Genomic DNA, 15,832 nt, shown 5'->3' with positions numbered 1-15,832 from the left:
CGAAGCACTGGGTCATACGGTAATTCTATGTTAAACTTTTCTAGGAAAGTGACCTACATTTTAAAAGCCTGGAGCTGGGCCCTACCCTCCACCCACCCTGGCCACACCTATGTGAGGCAGGGTAGAGCAAGGCCTCTGGGCTGCGGTGGCCCAAATACTCAACACAGACCAGGGCTCCTTCACCTTGAGTGTGGGGGGCAGATTGGTGGCATCCACCTCCTTGATTCGATTGGCGCTCAGTACCAACTCCTCCAGCTTTAGAAATTTCAGGAGGTCTTTATCCACCAGGGTGACCTGGAAGAGGGGAGAGGAAGCTGAGGGCTATAGCAGGCAAGGGAGCATGGGCACAGAACCCATGTCCACATTAGGAAGACAGCAGCTCCTCCATCAGTTACCTCCCCTCCCTCCCCACCCCCCGCTTCCCTGGAAGCCGTTCCCGCACTGCATTGTTCTGCCGAGATCCAAGAGCTTCTCCCACCCTCCATCCTTCTCTGACCATAGGCGGTGCATGATTTCCAGGCCAATGACCTGTTGGACCATAAGCCATTCCTTTGTTGGACCATAAGCCATCTGTGAGGGCAGGAACCTCTCTCCTTTCTGCCTACCCCAGAGCCACAGTGAACTCTGGGCACTGAAGTCAGTCAAGGTGTCCAGGAATCACCCAGAGCAGGGTCTGACTAGAAGCTGCAGTGACCCATCCATGACTCCTCAGTTCCTGTGGCCTCAAAGACATCGGGACCCTTTCTAGCGGGGCCTCCCTTCTCCAGGGTCACCAACTGTGCCAGTCTGCCGAGGACGGAAGGGGTTCATTCCCAGGACACGAAACCTTCTGCACTGAAACTGAAAGTCCCTGGCAAACTGCTACCAGTCACCCTATTTGTCCCCCAGAGCCGTGTCACTTCCCAGTGGCTCTGGAAAAAGAAAGCCAAGCCTGGGGAAGGCTGAGACCAAGTTTCCAGGCAATGTTTGGGCTGGCTTGCTGACTTTATTTATTCATTGAGACAGAGTCTCACTCTTGCTTGCTTGCTTGAGACAGGGTCTCATTCTGTCACCCAGGCTGGAGTGCAGTGGTGTGATCATGATCACTGCAGCCTCTACTTCCCCAGCTCAAGTGATTCTCCTGCCTCAGCCTCCGAGTCTAGGGTTACAGGCGTGTACCACCATACCTGGCTAAATTTTAAAATTTTATAGAGATGGGATCCCACTATGTTGCCCAGGCTGGGTCTCTAACACCTAGACTCAAACGATTCTCCTGCCTCAGCCTCCCAAAGTGCTGAGATTACAAGCACCAGAGAGCCACCGTGCCGAGCCTGGGCTCTGTTACTGATGTAAACAAAGAATGCTTTTTGGTAACAAATTAAAATAGTTGGAACTACACCAACCATCCTCCACCCTGACTTCCATGGTTTAAATGAAGTAAAACTAACACAGACCCTTTGGAAAATCTTTACTAGAACCCAGGAGGGTCCACTGCAGAATTCAGCTGTGGAAGATGTGCCATAATGGCCTCCAGGGGTAAAGGAAGAAGGCTGACCGAGTAGCTGGCCCTGCCTGGCACACAAGCCAGGGAGATGAAGCAGAGGGCAGGCTGGCCTTGGCTTCAGCCCCCAGGGCAGGACCCCTGAGGCGCTGTGGGGAAGGGTGCCCTCCCCCCAACCTCCCTTAGGGAAGCAGCCACCCTAACATCACCCCCCACGTGCCCAGCACTCGCCTCCTTGTCTACCACCCGCAGGGACCGGAAGTAGGAGTAGAAGAAGGTGTCTGTGATCATCAGCGGGTTCCGGATGGCCAGTTCTCTCAGGAAACTGTCTTCTGCATTCGAGTCATTCAGCAGAGCCCAGGGGGAGTGGGGGCTGCGGACCAGGCCCAGCAGGGCCTCCACCGTCTCCTCCCCGGGGCTCACCACATCCTCCTCTTTGGTGACCAGCTCTCTCCATGTTCGCCAAGTTTGAGGAAGAAAGCGTGACTTATTCTGCAGTGGCAGAGGTGGGGATTTCTCTAGGTGTGACACAGCCCCCTTAAGGACACCAAATGCTCAAAACAGAACAGATCATAAAACTGGATGATTAGGGATCAAGTTTAGAAATCTAGAGAGTGGGCAGGGCGTGGTGGCTCATGCCTGTAATCCCAGCACTTTGGGAGGACGAGGCAGGCGGATCATGAGGTCAGGAGATCGAGACCATCCTGGCTAACACGGTGAAACCCCGTCTCTACTAAAAATACAAAAAATGAGCCAGGCATGGTAGCATGCAACTGTAGTCCCAGCTACTTGGGAGGCTGAGGCAGGAGAATCGTTTGAACCCGGGAGGCGAAGGTTGCAGTGAGCCGAGATCACGCCACTGCACTCCAGGCTGGGTGGACAGAGCGAGACTCCATCTCAAAAAAAAAAAAAAAAGAAAAGAAAAAAGAAATTTAGACAGTAATCAATAATTTTGATGGATTATTAGCCATGGATATAACTACAGATGAGATGAGATACAAAATAATTAAAAGATCTCATTCCTTTTAAAAAGGCGGGTGGATCACTTGAGGTCAGGAGTTTGAGACTAGCCTGGGCAATATGGTGAAACCCTGTCTCTACTAAAAATACAATAATTAGCTGGGCGTGGTGGCAGCTGCCTGTAATCTCCCCTACTCGGGAGGCGGAGGTTACAGTAAATCGAGATCGCGTCACTAAGCTCCAGCCTGGGCAATAGGCCTTCCTGGGCTACACCTGGGCTCCCCTCGTGGTTGAAGCCACGGGAGGGAAGGGTCTAGGACTCTGGAGACAGGTGGGATGCAGGGGTAACCCCTTCTCCTGGACCCAAGGTCGCAGGCTTTAGGCTCAGAGCCACGTCTCACACTGCCTCAGGCTCTCATTAAATGCTCGGAGACTGGGAAAAGTTGTGGAACTCTTTGCCCAAAACAAAAGCTTTTCACCCCAAAGGAACCTGCCCACTGGAAATCTGGGGTGTTGGCATCAAGTCAGGGAGAGGCCCCGGCCCAGGTCAGCTGAGGTGCTCAGGACGGGCCCCGCTCTCCTCCCCTCGCAGTGCCCACGGCCCGGTCCCCACCTTCACCCTCGAGCCCCACCCGCCCCCACGTTGGCGGCCCCCAGAATGCACAGATCCCAGGCCCCAGGGACCAGCCCGCCCCGCTCGCCCGGGCCCGTGCCTCCCCGCAGCCGGTCCAGGCCCCCAGAGTCCCAGCCCCGGCGCTCGCACCCAGCTGCCGGCGCCGCACGGGAACTCGCGCAGACACAGCTTCCGCAAGTGCTCGCGCACGGCCGCGCTTACGGTCCCGGTCCCGGGCCGCTGAGTCCCAGGCCAGGCCTCAGACTCGGACTCAGACTGGTAAGACGCCTCCATGGCCGGGCCGCGTTGCCAGGCAACCGCCAGGACGCGTGCGCGGGGGCCGGGGCCTCTCCAAGCGCGCTCACCTGCCCCGAGGAAAAAGCCCCCCCCATCCGGATCACAGACAACTCGGCCCCAACCACCTAGGTTTTCTCTTCTGCCCTCATCTACAAAAATGGGATAACAGCTGGTGGTTCTAAGTGCAGCAGTTCCCGCAGGCAGTAGGCGCCGGAGCTGACCTGTTTCTTAGCTCCTGTCAAGCACTCCCCACGGAAAGTCATCCTATACCCATCTGACAGCTGGAGAAAGGAGGAGGACCCAAGGTCAAACCTCTCGACTCCAGCCAGCCAGCCAGTGGGTTCCAGGGTGGGTCTCTCTAAGCCTGGAGTCAGGGGTTTCATACCGTCCACCTGTATAACTGTTTAAGCACCAAGTCCTCATTTTATGTTTTTAACTTTTTATTTATTGTATTTTATTGAGACGGAGTCTCACTCTGTCGCCCAGGCTGGAGTCCAGTGGCGAGATCTCGGCTCACTGCAATCTCCGTGTCCCGGGTTCCAGCAATTTTCCTGCTTCAGCCTCCCTAGTAGCTGGGATTACAGGCACGCATGACCACTTCCGACTTTTTTATTTTTTAGACCGAGTTTCACTCTTGTTGTCCAGGCTGGAATGCAATGGCGCGATCTCGGCTCACTGCAACCTCCGCCTCCCAGATTCAACCGATTCGCCTGCCTCAGCCTCCCGAGTAGCTGGGATTATAGGCGCCTGCCACAACGCCCCGCTAATGTTTTGTATTTTTAGTACAGACAGGATTTCACCATGTTTGCCAGGCTAGTCTCGAACTCCTGACCTCAGGTGATTCACCCGCCTCAGCCTCCCAAAGTGCTGGGATTACAGACGTGAGCCACTGTGCCTGGTCTATTTTTTTTTTTTTGAGACGGACTCTCGCTCTGTCGCCCAGGCTGGAGTGCAGTGGCCGGATCTCAGTTCACTGCAAGCTCCGCCTCCCGGGTTTACGCCATTCTCCTGCCTCAGCCTCCCGAGTGGCCGGGACTACAGGCGCCCGCCATCTCGCCCTGCTAGTTTTTTTGTATTTTTTAGTAGAGACGGGGTTTCACCGTGTTAGGCAGGATGGTCTCGATCTCCTGACCTTGTGATCCGCCCGTCTCGGCCTCCCAAAGTGCTGGGATTACAGGCTTGAGCCACCGCGCCCGGCTAATTTTTTGTATTTTAGTAGAGATGGAGTTTCACCATGTTGCCCAGGTTGGTCTCAAACTTTTGGGCTCAGGCAATCCACTGGCCTCAGCCTCCCAAAGTGCTGGGATTACAGGTGTGAACCACCGCGCCCAGCCATGAAACTTCTTTTATAAGGACATTAATCCCATTCCTGAGGAGCCCCCACACTTAATCACTTCCCAAAGGGCCCCACCTCTTAATACTATCACACTGGGCATCAGGTTCTGACAAGTGAATTTCGGAGGAACACATTAACATCTCTCATTCTTTTTAACTGTACGATATTGGGACAACTTTACTGTTATTAGAAAAATTAGGCTGGGCGGCTGGGAGCAGTGGCTCACACCTGTAATCCCAGCACTTTGGGAGGCTGAGGCAGGTGGATCACGAGGTTAGCAGATCAAGACCATCCTGGCTAACATGGTGAAACCCCATCTCTACTAAAAATATAAACAATTATCTGGGCATGGTGGCAGGCGCCTGTAGTCCCAGCTACTCCTGGGAGGCTGAGGCAGGAGAATGGCATGAGCCCAGGAGGTGGAGCTTGCAGTGAGTGGACATCGTGCTACTGCACTCCAGCCTGGGCGACAGAGCGAGACTCCGTCTCAAAAAAGAAAAAAAAGAAAAATTAGGTTGGGCATGGTGGCTCATCCTTGTAAACCCAGCACTTTGGGAGGCTGAGGTGGGCGGATCACCTGAGGTCAGGAGTTTGAGACCAGCCTGGCAAACATGGTGAAATCCCGTCTCTACTAAAAATACAAAATTTAGCCAGGCATGGTGGCATGTGCCTATAAACCCAGCTACTTGGGAGGCCAAGGCAGGAGAATCGCTTGAACTCCTGAAGTTGCAGTGAGCCAAGATCACGTCACTGCATTCCAACCTGGGCAACAGAGCAAGACTGTCTCAAAAAAAAAAAAAAAAAAAATTATCCAAAACAGGGAGTTAAGGCAAAAAGATGACCATGTGTCCTTTCGAAGAAGAAAATATCCTTTTTTGGGGGGGGGGACAGGGTCTCACTTTGTTACCCAGGCTACAGTGCAGTAGTGTGATCACAGGTCCCTGAAGCCTGGACCTCTTGAGCTGAAGTGGTCCTCCCACCTCAGCCTCCTAAGTAGCTGTGACTACAGGCATGCATCACCATGCCTGGCTAATTTTTTGTATTTTTAGTAAAGACGGGGTTTCACCATGTTGCCCAGACTGGTCTCGAACTTCTGACCTCAAGTGATCCACCCACCTCAGCCTCCCAAAGTGCTGAGATCACAGGCGTGAGCCACCATGCCTGGCTCTCAAAGAATAAAATAAATATCTTTGAGTCCATAGTGATATAAATAAATCAAGGAGATGAATCACAGACATGGCTCCTGCGATTTTGATGGAGCAACAGATGGACAATGTGCAGTGAAGGAAGAGAAGACTGAGAGGGGAAATCAAGCATCCTGTTTGGAACAAGTTAAGGCCCAGATGCCAATGGGCATCTACTCTGTCAAATCAGCCACTGGTTAGGAGTAAGAGCTCAGGAATGAGGTCAGGTCTGGGCGGACCACAGAACCCAAGATGCACAGAAGGGGCCCAGCCAGGAAGTCCTTCCACCCTTCACCCCAAGTCCCCCTGCAGCCACCACTCTCTCTTTTCTCTTCCTTCTCATCCAAGCTTCTTGACACAGTGATCTATGCTCACTTTTTTTCTTTTTTCTTTCTTTTTTTTTTTTTTTTTTTTTGAGACGGAGTCTTGCTCTCTCACCCAGGCTGGAATGCAGTGGCGCAATCTTGACTCACTGCAACCTCCACCTCCTGGGTTCAAGCAATTCTCCTGCCTCAGCCTCCGGAGTAGCTGGGATTACAGGCACCCTGCCACCATGCCCAACTAATTTTTGTATTTTCAGTAGAACGGGGTTTCACCATGTTTGACAGGCTGATCTCAAACTCCTGACCTCAGGTGTTCCACCTGACTCAGCCTCCCAAAGTGCTGGGATGACAGGTGTGAGCACGGCTGGCCTATGCTCACTTTTTCCTCACTTCCCAAACCACCATGATACAACTGCCACACCAACAATGTATTCAGACTCTCCTAGCAAAATTTCTGTGACCTCATGTTGCCCAATCTGGTGAATCTCCGCAGCCTTTATCTTATTTGACCTCTTCGTGGCTTTTGATGATGCCAACCATTTCCTCCTTCTTGAAAAACTACTTTTCATCTTATTCCATGACAACATGTGTTTCTGGTTACTTTTCTTTTCTTTTTTTTTTTTTTTTTTTTTTTTTTTTTGAGATGGAGTCTCACTCTGTCACCAGGCTGGAGTTCAGTGGCATGATCTCAGCTCACTGCAACCTCCGCCTTCTGGGTTCAAACAATTCTCCTGCTGCAGCCTCCCAAGTAGCTGGGACTACAGGCACACACCACCACACCCGGCTAATTTTTTGTATTTTTAGTAGAGATGGGGTTTCACCATGTTGGCCAGGATGCTCTCGACCTTCTGACCTTGTGATCCGCCTGCCTCGGCCTCCCAAAGTGCTGGGATTACAGGTGTGAGCCACCGTGCCCAGCCTTCTTTTTCTCTTGAGAGTGCCTTCTCCATGTTCTAGATTAAATCATCTTCTTGTCCTGTTAATGGAGGCATGTCCCAGGGCTCCATGCTTGACTTCCACACCTCACACTGCTCATCTCTTACTGGCTTATAGTTTTATCTGCCACAATACCTTGATGGCACCCACATTTACATCTGTAGTTCCTTCCTTCACGCTCCAGATACACACGTCCGACGGCCTGCTGTATGTCTTCAGCTGAGCATCCATAACGCTTCCCATTCACTGTGTCAAAAGCTGAATCAGGCCGGGTGTGTGGCTCGCACCTATAGTCCCAGCACTTTGGGAGGCCAAGGTGGGTGGATTGCTTGAGCCCCAGAGTTCAAGACCAGCCTAGGCAACAGAGCAAGATCTTAATTCTACAAAAAGTTAAAATTAAAAAGTTAGCCAGGCATGGTGGTATGCTGTGTGCCTGTAGCCCCAGCTACTCAGGAGGCTGAGGCAGAAGGATCTCTTGAGCCTAGGAGTTTGAGGCTGCAGTGAGCTGTGATCACACCACTGCACTCTAGCCAAGGTGACAGAGTGAGACCTTGCCTCTTAAAGAAAACAAAACAAAACAAAACCAGCCAACCAACAAGCAAAGAGCTAGAATTCATCATCTCACCCAAGCCCCAAAGGCCTTAGGCCTGTAATCCTCTCAGTTTGTACCAATGTCATTCTTCCAGTTGCCCAAACCAAAAAGCTAGAAGTCGTCCTCAACTCTTTCCTCTCCACTTTCCCCATATCCAATCAAACACCACTTCTGGCCAGGCACCACGGCTCATGCCTGTAATCCCAGCACCTTGGGAGGCTGAGGCAGGTGAATCACAAGGTCAGGCGTTCAAGACCAGCCTGGCCAACATGGCGAAACCCCATCTCTACTAAAAATACAAAAAAAAAAAAAAAAGGCCAAGCGTGGTGGCTCACACCTGTAGTCCCAGCTACTCAGGAGGCTGAGGCAGGAGAATCACTTGAACCCAGGAGGTGGAGATTGTGGTGAGCTGAGATCATGCTACTGCACTCCAGCCTGGGGTGACAGAGTGAGACACTGTCTCAAAAAAACAAACAAACAAACAAACAAACAAAACACAACAAAAAAAAGTCACCTCTTACGTATTTTCCCTCCTAAACATTTCTACAATCCATCCACACCTCTTCATCTCCACTGTCACCATTACCCTGTTCTCACGCCCACCTTTGGGCATGTTGATTCTGAGGTATCAGTGGGACACTGAGGTGGACATTTAGGTCTGGAGTGTGAAGGAGACAGACACTAAAGTATGAGGAATCCAGATCACGGCTGGAGTCCATGGAGCTGGGGAGAGGGGCAAAATGGATCAGGATGAAGTTGTTTTAGGAGAGGAACAAGAGGTTGTCAAGAAAGTGGAAGTGGTTGGCAATGTTTCATGCTATAGATGGGTTATGTAAAATGAAGGCTGAAACCCCGGTAAGGCTGACGACATGTGGTCTCTGGGTACTGTATTAGTTCTCTATTGCCGCCATAACAGATATCACAAACAGCAGTTTAAAACCACAAATGCGGCCAGGCGTGGTGGCTCCCACCTGTAATCCTAGGACTTTGGGAGGCCAAGGTGGGTGGATCATTTGAGGCCAGGAGTTCAAGACCAGCCTGGCCAACAGGGTGAAACCCCATCTTTACAAAAAATACAAAAATTAGCCAGGCATGGTGGCACGTGCCTGTAATCCCAGTTACTTGGGAGACTGAGACAAGAAAATTGCTTGAACCCAGGAGGCGGAGATTGCAGTGAGCCAAGATCATGCCACTGCACTCCATCCTGGGCAACAGAGCCACACTCCATCTCAAAATAATAAATAAATAAATAAAACCACAAATGTGGCCAGGCGCAGTGGCTCACGCCTGTGATCCCAGCACTTTCAGAAGGTGAGGCGGGATTGCTTGAGCCCAGGAGTTCAACGCCAGCCTGGGCAACATGGTGAGACCCCATCACTACAAAATACAAAAATTAGCCAGGCATGGTGGTGCAGGCCTATAGTCCCAGCTACTTGGGAGGCTAGGGTAAGAGGGCTACTTGAGTCTTGGAGGTGAAGGCTGCAGTGAGCTGTGATCATACCACTGCACTCCAGCCTGGATGAGAGAGCAAGATCCTGTCTATTAAACACACACACACACACACACACACACACACACTTCTTTCTCATAGCATCTGTAGGTCAAAGTCTAGCATGCCATGGATAGATTATTTGCTCAGGAACCCACTGAACTAAAATAAAGGTGCTGGCTGGCTAGGGTTCTCATTTAGGTCTCAGCATCTGCTTCCAAGCTCAGTGGTTATTGACCAAATTATTTCCTTCTCGTGCTTTCCACGCTGCCCCCACCATCTTTAAGCCAGCAACAGCAGGTGAGCTCTTCTCTCGCTCGGAATCCCTCTGACCTCCTCTTCTGCTTGATGGGCTCATGGGATTGTGTTGGGGTGGCCCAGGGAACCCAGGAAAATCTCTCTATTTTAGGTAAACTGAACAGTAACCATGATCACATCTACAAAATCCCTTTTGCCATGCAATGCAACATAATTATGGCAGTAAACACCTGCGGATGAAGCTCATGCCTACCATGGACGCTTCTAGAGGATTCTGATTAAATTAGTGGGGTGGTGAAAGCCATATTGTGGTGGTTTGGGAAGTAAAGAAAAAGCCTGGCGGCAGGGGGACTTGGGAGGTTGGGTAGGAGGGCTTCCTGGTGTGTCCCCTCTGTACATCTTGGGTTCTATGGGCCGCCCAGACTGACCTCATCCCAACGTGGTGAAGCTCCATCTCTACTAAAAATATAAGAATTAGCCAGGCATGGTGGTGCATGCCTGTAATCCCAGCTACTCAGGAAGCCGAGGCACGAGAATCGCTTGAACATGGGAGGTGGAGGTTGCAGTGAGCTGAGATTGCGCCACACTCCACTCCTGCCTGGGCGACAAAGTGAGACTCTGTCTCAAAAAGAAAAAAAAAAATGCTACTACTTATAATAAATAAAGTGCCTCAGGGCCAGGCATGGTGACTCATGCCTGTAATCCCAGCACTTTGGGAAGCCAAGGTGAGAGGATCGCCTTGAGACCTCTCCAAAAAAAACAAAAGACAAAACAATTAAGAAAAGAAAAAAATAAAGTGCATCCGATCCTTTGTTTCCCTACTGAAAGCCGCCCAGCACTGCCTCGTCACATGTGGAATAAAAGCCAGGCTCTTTGTCCCAGCCTCAGGCCTCTGTGATGGGGCCGCTGCCCACCTCCCCACCACCCTCCTGTCCCCTCTCGTCACTGAGGCTGCCATGACCCTCTTCCCGTTCTAGGAACAGCATCGAGCTCATTTTCGCCTGAGGATTTTGCACTCCTGTCCTGTCGCCTTGGAACACTCTTCTCCCAGGTCTTCGCACAACCGGCTCCTTCTTGTCTTTCAGTCTCTGCTTCAATGTTGTCACCTCTCAGAGAGACTTTTGCTGATCACCTGACTAAAAGTATCCCCGCCCGTCACTCTCCAACCGTTGCAGTGCCTTCTAGCTTATTTATGAATGTTGTTGCTATTGTCTGCCACGGCCCACTGCAATGCTGGGCCCACAAGGGCAGGGACCCTGTCTAACTTCTTCGCCACTATTCCCAATACCCTAGAAAAGGGCCTGATCAAAGCTGGCACTAAAATATGAATAAGGAGGCCGGGTGCAGTCGCTCATGCCTGTAATCTCAGCACTTTGGGAGGCCAAGGTGGGAGGATGAGCCCAGAAGTTTGAGACCAGCCTGGGCAACATGGTGAAATCCTGTTTCTACGAAAAAATTTTAAAACTTAGCCGGGCAGGCTGGGGGCGGTGGCTCACACCTGTAATCCAAGGTGTGCGGGTCACCTGAGGTCGGGAGTTCAAGACCAGCCTGGCGAACATGGTGAAAACCGTCTCTACTAAAAATACAAAAATTAGCTGGGTGTGGTGGCACGTGCCTGTAGTCTCAGCTACTTGGGAGGCTGAGACTGAGGCATGAGAATTTCTTGAGCCCGGGATGCGGAGGTTGCAATGATCAGGCCACTGCACTCCAGCCTGGGTGACACAGTGAGACTCCATCTCAAAAAAAAAAAAAAAAAAAAAAAGATATGAACAAGGATTTCAAGCAATAACTCTGGAGCACAGCCTCTGGTTCTGGGCCCTGAGATTGCAGAGGCACGATGGAGAGTCCAGTGATGTTCAAGGACACACGGAGTTGAGATGAAGCCTTCGACCCACCACACTCACAGCAGTTACGGGGCCGTCCCTGCACACCGGCGTGGGCATATACTGCAGAAATTTCCAGAGATACCGCATTCCGCACATCTCATGCCAGCTTCGCATTTCCTCCCCAGAAATTCCCTGTGGGTGCTGGCCTTGAACTCCTGAAAGTCACCTGCTCCTTGGTGGTACGGTTGTGTCTGTCAACCCTGGGCTTCAAAATTTTGTCTAGTCAAATCAACAGGTTCCTTCCACGAAGAAAGGCAAAGATGCATGCATGTGTCTTTTTGTGAAGTATGTGTGTGTCTGAGTCAGGCATCTGCCCACCTTGAGGGTAACCTCAGCATTTCCTTTCAGCCCTTTCACTCAGCCGTGGCCAGCAGAACTTTGTGTGTTTTCTGGAGAAAAGCTGAGTAAATGGTTTTACCATGGGCGGGACGCTGACTGCTCTTCCTCCTCACCCTGGCCCTTTATATATCTCCAGGCAGCCATGGCGAACACATCTGGCTCCAGAAGCCCCCACCGAAGCTGGCCTTGCTCTCTCTCGCCATGGCCTCTCACTCAGGTATCGCTCGCTGGTCCTGGTGCTTCCGGAGTCTTGAGCATCATCTTATCTCACCAGGAAGATTCTGGAAGCACTGGCCCCAGGGTTGGCTCAGCACAGCTGCAGGGGGAGCCGGGTGGACAGGGGTGTGTGATGCATGCGTTCACGGCATCGTTCTCTCTCCAGGCCCCGCGACGTCCGTGCTGTTTCTGCTGTGCTGCCTGGGAGGCTGGCTGACCTCCCACACGTTGCCTGTCCATTTCCTACGACCAAGTGATATACAGAAAATAGTCGAGGAATTACAGTCCCTCTCGAAGATGCTTTTGAAAGATGTGAGTGCCCTAGAGATTTCTTTTCTAAACGATTTCTTAAAAATGCCTTCCATTGCCCTCCGAAGAGGCTCATCTCTGCAGACCTGAAGCCAGGGCTGTGGCTATGCCAGGAAGGGATGGGGGCAACTAAACAGGAGAAGATGGGTTTTTTTTTTTTTTTTTTGAGATAGAGTCTCACTCTGTCGCCCAGGCTGGAGTGCAGTGGCGTGATCTCGGCTCACTGCAACCTCTGCTTCATGGGTTCAAGCGATTCTCCTGCATCAGCCTCCCGAGTAGCTGGGAGTACAGGCACATGCCACCACGCCTGGCTAATTTTCATATTTTTAGTAAAGACAGAATTTCTCCATGTTGGCCAGGCTGGTCTCGAACTCCTGACCTCAAGTGATCTGCTTGCCTTGGCCTCCCAAAGTGCTGGGATTACAGGCGTTAGCCACTGTGCCCAGCCAAGATGGCTTTGATCAAACGAACAAATACCCAAACTTGGAAGCAATTCATGAAATTGGCATTGGCATTACCCTTCTCACCTGCCTTGGCATTTAGACTTTAGCCTTGGCTTTTATAAAAGGCAGAGGCTGTTACCAACCAAAGACGACTGGGCAGTTCAGGTTGATGAGGTGCTGCTGGCAATTTGGTCTGACTCAAAAATGGTTAGTCCTTAGAAAGAGGGCAGGGAGGGAGTGGTCCAGACTCCTTGGTTGGTTTGGGAAAACTCTCCCCTGTATCTTGGATGCCTTTCTGGACAAGCCTAACACTCTCCTCTATAAGTGGGGCGTACGTGGCTTTAACACAGAGTACAAAGGGCGGAAGTCCATGGAAGGCCAGATGTGCTGCAGGTTCCACCACCCTGAGCACGTGAGAGTGGGTTCTGGAAGGCTGGGGAGGCCTCAGCTGGATGGGTCAGTGGTTCTGAGCACAGGCTTCAGGACTGCAGCCACCTAAGCTCTAGTTTCATCTGGAAATGGGGTTAGTGATGGCATAGCCTCATAGGGTTGTGACATTGATCAGATAAATATATCCACCAGGCGGGTTGTGGAGGAAGCATGCAAACATTCACTGTCAGGACTTGCCGCTGTTATTGCAAACCCAACACTCACCATTTCTCCTCATTCCACAGGTGGAGGAAGACAAAGGGGTGCTCGTGTCCCAGAATTACACGCTGCCGTGTCTCACCCCTGACGCCCAGCCGCCAAACATCATCCACAGCCCAGCCATCCGGGCATATCTCAAGATAATCAGACAGTTAGACAACAGACCTGTTATTGATGAGATCATAGAGCACCTCGACAAACTCATATTTCAAGATGCACCAGAAACAAACATTTCTGTGCCAACAGACACCCACGAATGTAAACGCTTCATCCTGACTATTTCTCAACAGTTTTCAGAGTGCATGGACCTTGCATTAAAATCATTGACTTCCGGAGCCCAGCAGGCCACCACTTAAGGCCATCTCTTCCTTTCAGAATGGCAGGAACTTAAGGAGACTTAAAAAGATGATCGACAACTAAGTGTGGGAACTCTGCCGTGATTCCTTAAGTACATTTTTCCAATGAATAATCTCAGTGACCCCTCAGATGGGGAGGGCTGAGATGTAAATTTGTGAATTACCTTGAAAAACATTAGGTTATTGTTATTAGTCTTGGTATTTATGGAATGCTTTTCTTCAGGAGGCTTAAACCTTACTTATTATACCCTTGTGAGGGCAGGAGGTGGCAGTTATGTTAATTTATTGATATTTATTGTACTAAAAGTTGTTAATGCTCCCTGGGGGAGCCCTTGGAATCTATTTAATAAATTATATTGAATTTTTCTCATAATCTGTCATGAGTTTTGTGAGGGGCTTGACATTGGCAAATGGGACTCCAAGCTGGGTAGCGTTGTGGCAGCGGGCGGATGGACATGCTCTAGAAAGAGGTATCACTTTACTACTGTCATTTCTTCCCACTGGACAGGCTCAGTAAAAAATAATGACCCTGAGCTGGGCACTGTGGCTCACACCTGTAATCTCAGCACTTTGGGAGATAAAGGCAGGAGGATCACTTGAGCCCAGGAGTTCAAGACCAGCCTGGGCAACATAGTGAGACCCCATCTCTATTTCAAAAAAGAAAGAGAAAAAACTAATGACCCTGGCGGGGCATGGTGGCTAGTTTCATCTGGAAATGGCAGTGGTGATGGCCACAGCCTCATAGGGTTGTAACACAGATCAGATATCCCAGCACTTTGGGAAGCTAAGGCTGGAGGACTGCTTGAGGCCAGAGTTTCGGACCAGCCTGGGCAACATAGCAAGATCCCACCTCTAAAAAAACCAAACCAAACCAAAACAAAACAAAAAAAAAATAAGCATGGTGGTGTGCTACTTGGGAGGCTGAGGTGGGAGAATTGCTTTAGCCCAGGAGTTCAAGGCTGCAGTGAGCTAGGACAGCACCACTCACTCCAGAGACAAAGCAAGATCTCAGGAGCAATAAATACTCATTGAGCATTTTCTTTATGCCAGGTCATGTTAAGTACCATCCTCTTTTCATAGGTAGGGAAACTGAGGCAGGAAGTCAGTCAGTCACTTGCTCAAGGCCACACAGCTATTAAGGGGTGGAGCCCAGATTCCAGCCTGGGCTTCTCCGCCTTACCCAGCCTTTGCCCCTCCCTGGGCAGTGGCCGGGTCTCACAGGCTCTCGATGCCAGGTGCGGCATGCAGCGATCTTACGGTGTCCTCTGCACAACTCCCCACTGGGTCTTCAGGGCCTAGGGGACTTCTTCATAGCCGGGTCCAAAGATTTTGTCATTTGAATCATTGTTAAGTCCACAACTGTTAAGGCTTCTTAGAGATCACCCAGACTCAAAGCCTAGTCCCTGGGCCAGCAGCAGCAGCAACAGCCAGTGGTAACATTTTAGAAATGTCAATCATCGGGTCTCACCCCAGACCTACTGAATCGGAAGGTCTGTGGGTGGAGACAGCAATCCGGGCTTTGTGGAGCCCTCCAGGGGATTCTAATACACCCTAGAGTTTGAGAATCACTAATCTTGAGTCAACCAGCACCTACATCTTCATCTTATCTCTGGGGAAACTGAGGACCGAAGAGGTGTGGTTTGCACAAGTCCACAGTCAAGGGGGGATATGGTTAGGACTCTGAGACGTGCACTTCAGTCTTAGACTTCTCATTTTTATTCTCGCAAGTATTTCTACTGCAGTCCCCTAGCAGCTTTTTTTTTTTTTTTTTGCCTTTAGAGAGTTTCACTCTGTCACCTAGGCTAGAGTGCAGTGGTGCCATCTTGGCTCACTGCAACCTCCGCCTTCCAGGTTCAAGCGATTCTCCTGCCTCAGCCTCCCCTAGCTGGGATTACAGGCGCCCGCCACCACGCCTAGCTAATTTTTTGTATTTTTAGTATTTTTAGTAGAGACGGGGTTTCACCGTGTTAGCCATGGTCTCGATCTCCTGACCTTGTGATCTGTCCGCCTCGGCCTCCCAAGTGCCGGGATTACAGGTGTGAGCCACCGTGCCCAGACCCATAGCAGGCATTTAAGTCCCCAGATATCCTAGTCTCCAGTGACAAGGTTTTGGTGATCTTTCCAGAAAATATCCAGTGTGGTGGACTTCTCTCTCTCTTTTTGACTG

At 50.8% G+C, this 15,832-nt stretch overlaps 2 protein-coding genes across 2 annotated transcripts; one reads left to right on the top strand and one right to left on the bottom strand.

The window, feature by feature from the left end:
* Positions 1-277: 277 nt before the first annotated feature.
* On the bottom strand, positions 278-3,347 carry LOC116418959 (leucine-rich repeat-containing protein 43-like). Its single transcript, XM_031936340.1, has 3 exons — positions 3,083-3,347; positions 1,690-2,034; positions 278-294 (listed from the first exon to the last, which is right to left on the bottom strand). Exons 1-3 carry the CDS (start codon positions 3,345-3,347, stop codon positions 278-280), a joined length of 627 nt encoding a protein of 208 aa, XP_031792200.1.
* An 8,462-nt stretch (positions 3,348-11,809) lies between these two features.
* On the top strand, positions 11,810-13,766 carry IL31 (interleukin 31). The gene is made up of 3 exons (XM_023205333.3): positions 11,810-11,910; positions 12,076-12,221; positions 13,336-13,766. Exons 1-3 carry the CDS (start codon positions 11,895-11,897, stop codon positions 13,663-13,665), a joined length of 492 nt encoding a protein of 163 aa, XP_023061101.1. The 5' UTR covers positions 11,810-11,894; the 3' UTR covers positions 13,666-13,766.
* The last annotated feature ends 2,066 nt before the right edge of the window (positions 13,767-15,832 follow it).

The sequence above is a fragment of the Piliocolobus tephrosceles genome, chromosome 10 (assembly GCF_002776525.5).
Source record: "Piliocolobus tephrosceles isolate RC106 chromosome 10, ASM277652v3, whole genome shotgun sequence".
NCBI classification, from domain to species: domain Eukaryota; kingdom Metazoa; phylum Chordata; class Mammalia; order Primates; family Cercopithecidae; genus Piliocolobus; species Piliocolobus tephrosceles.
This window is presented reverse-complemented; position numbering and strand designations above follow the sequence as displayed.

Bases quoted from the DNA above. Each gene is read 5' to 3' on its own strand.
- IL31 (XM_023205333.3), top strand. The intron at 12,222-13,335 runs GTGAGTGCCCTA...CTCATTCCACAG, and splicing joins CGAAGATGCTTTTGAAAGAT to GTGGAGGAAGACAAAGGGGT.
- LOC116418959 (XM_031936340.1), bottom strand. From the start codon at position 3,347: ATGGAGGCGTCTTACCAGTCTGAGTCCGAGTCTGAGGCCTGGCCTGGG. The intron at 2,035-3,082 runs GTGGGGGCGGGT...TTCTGTTTTGAG, and splicing joins GCATTCTGGGGGCCGCCAAC to CATTTGGTGTCCTTAAGGGG.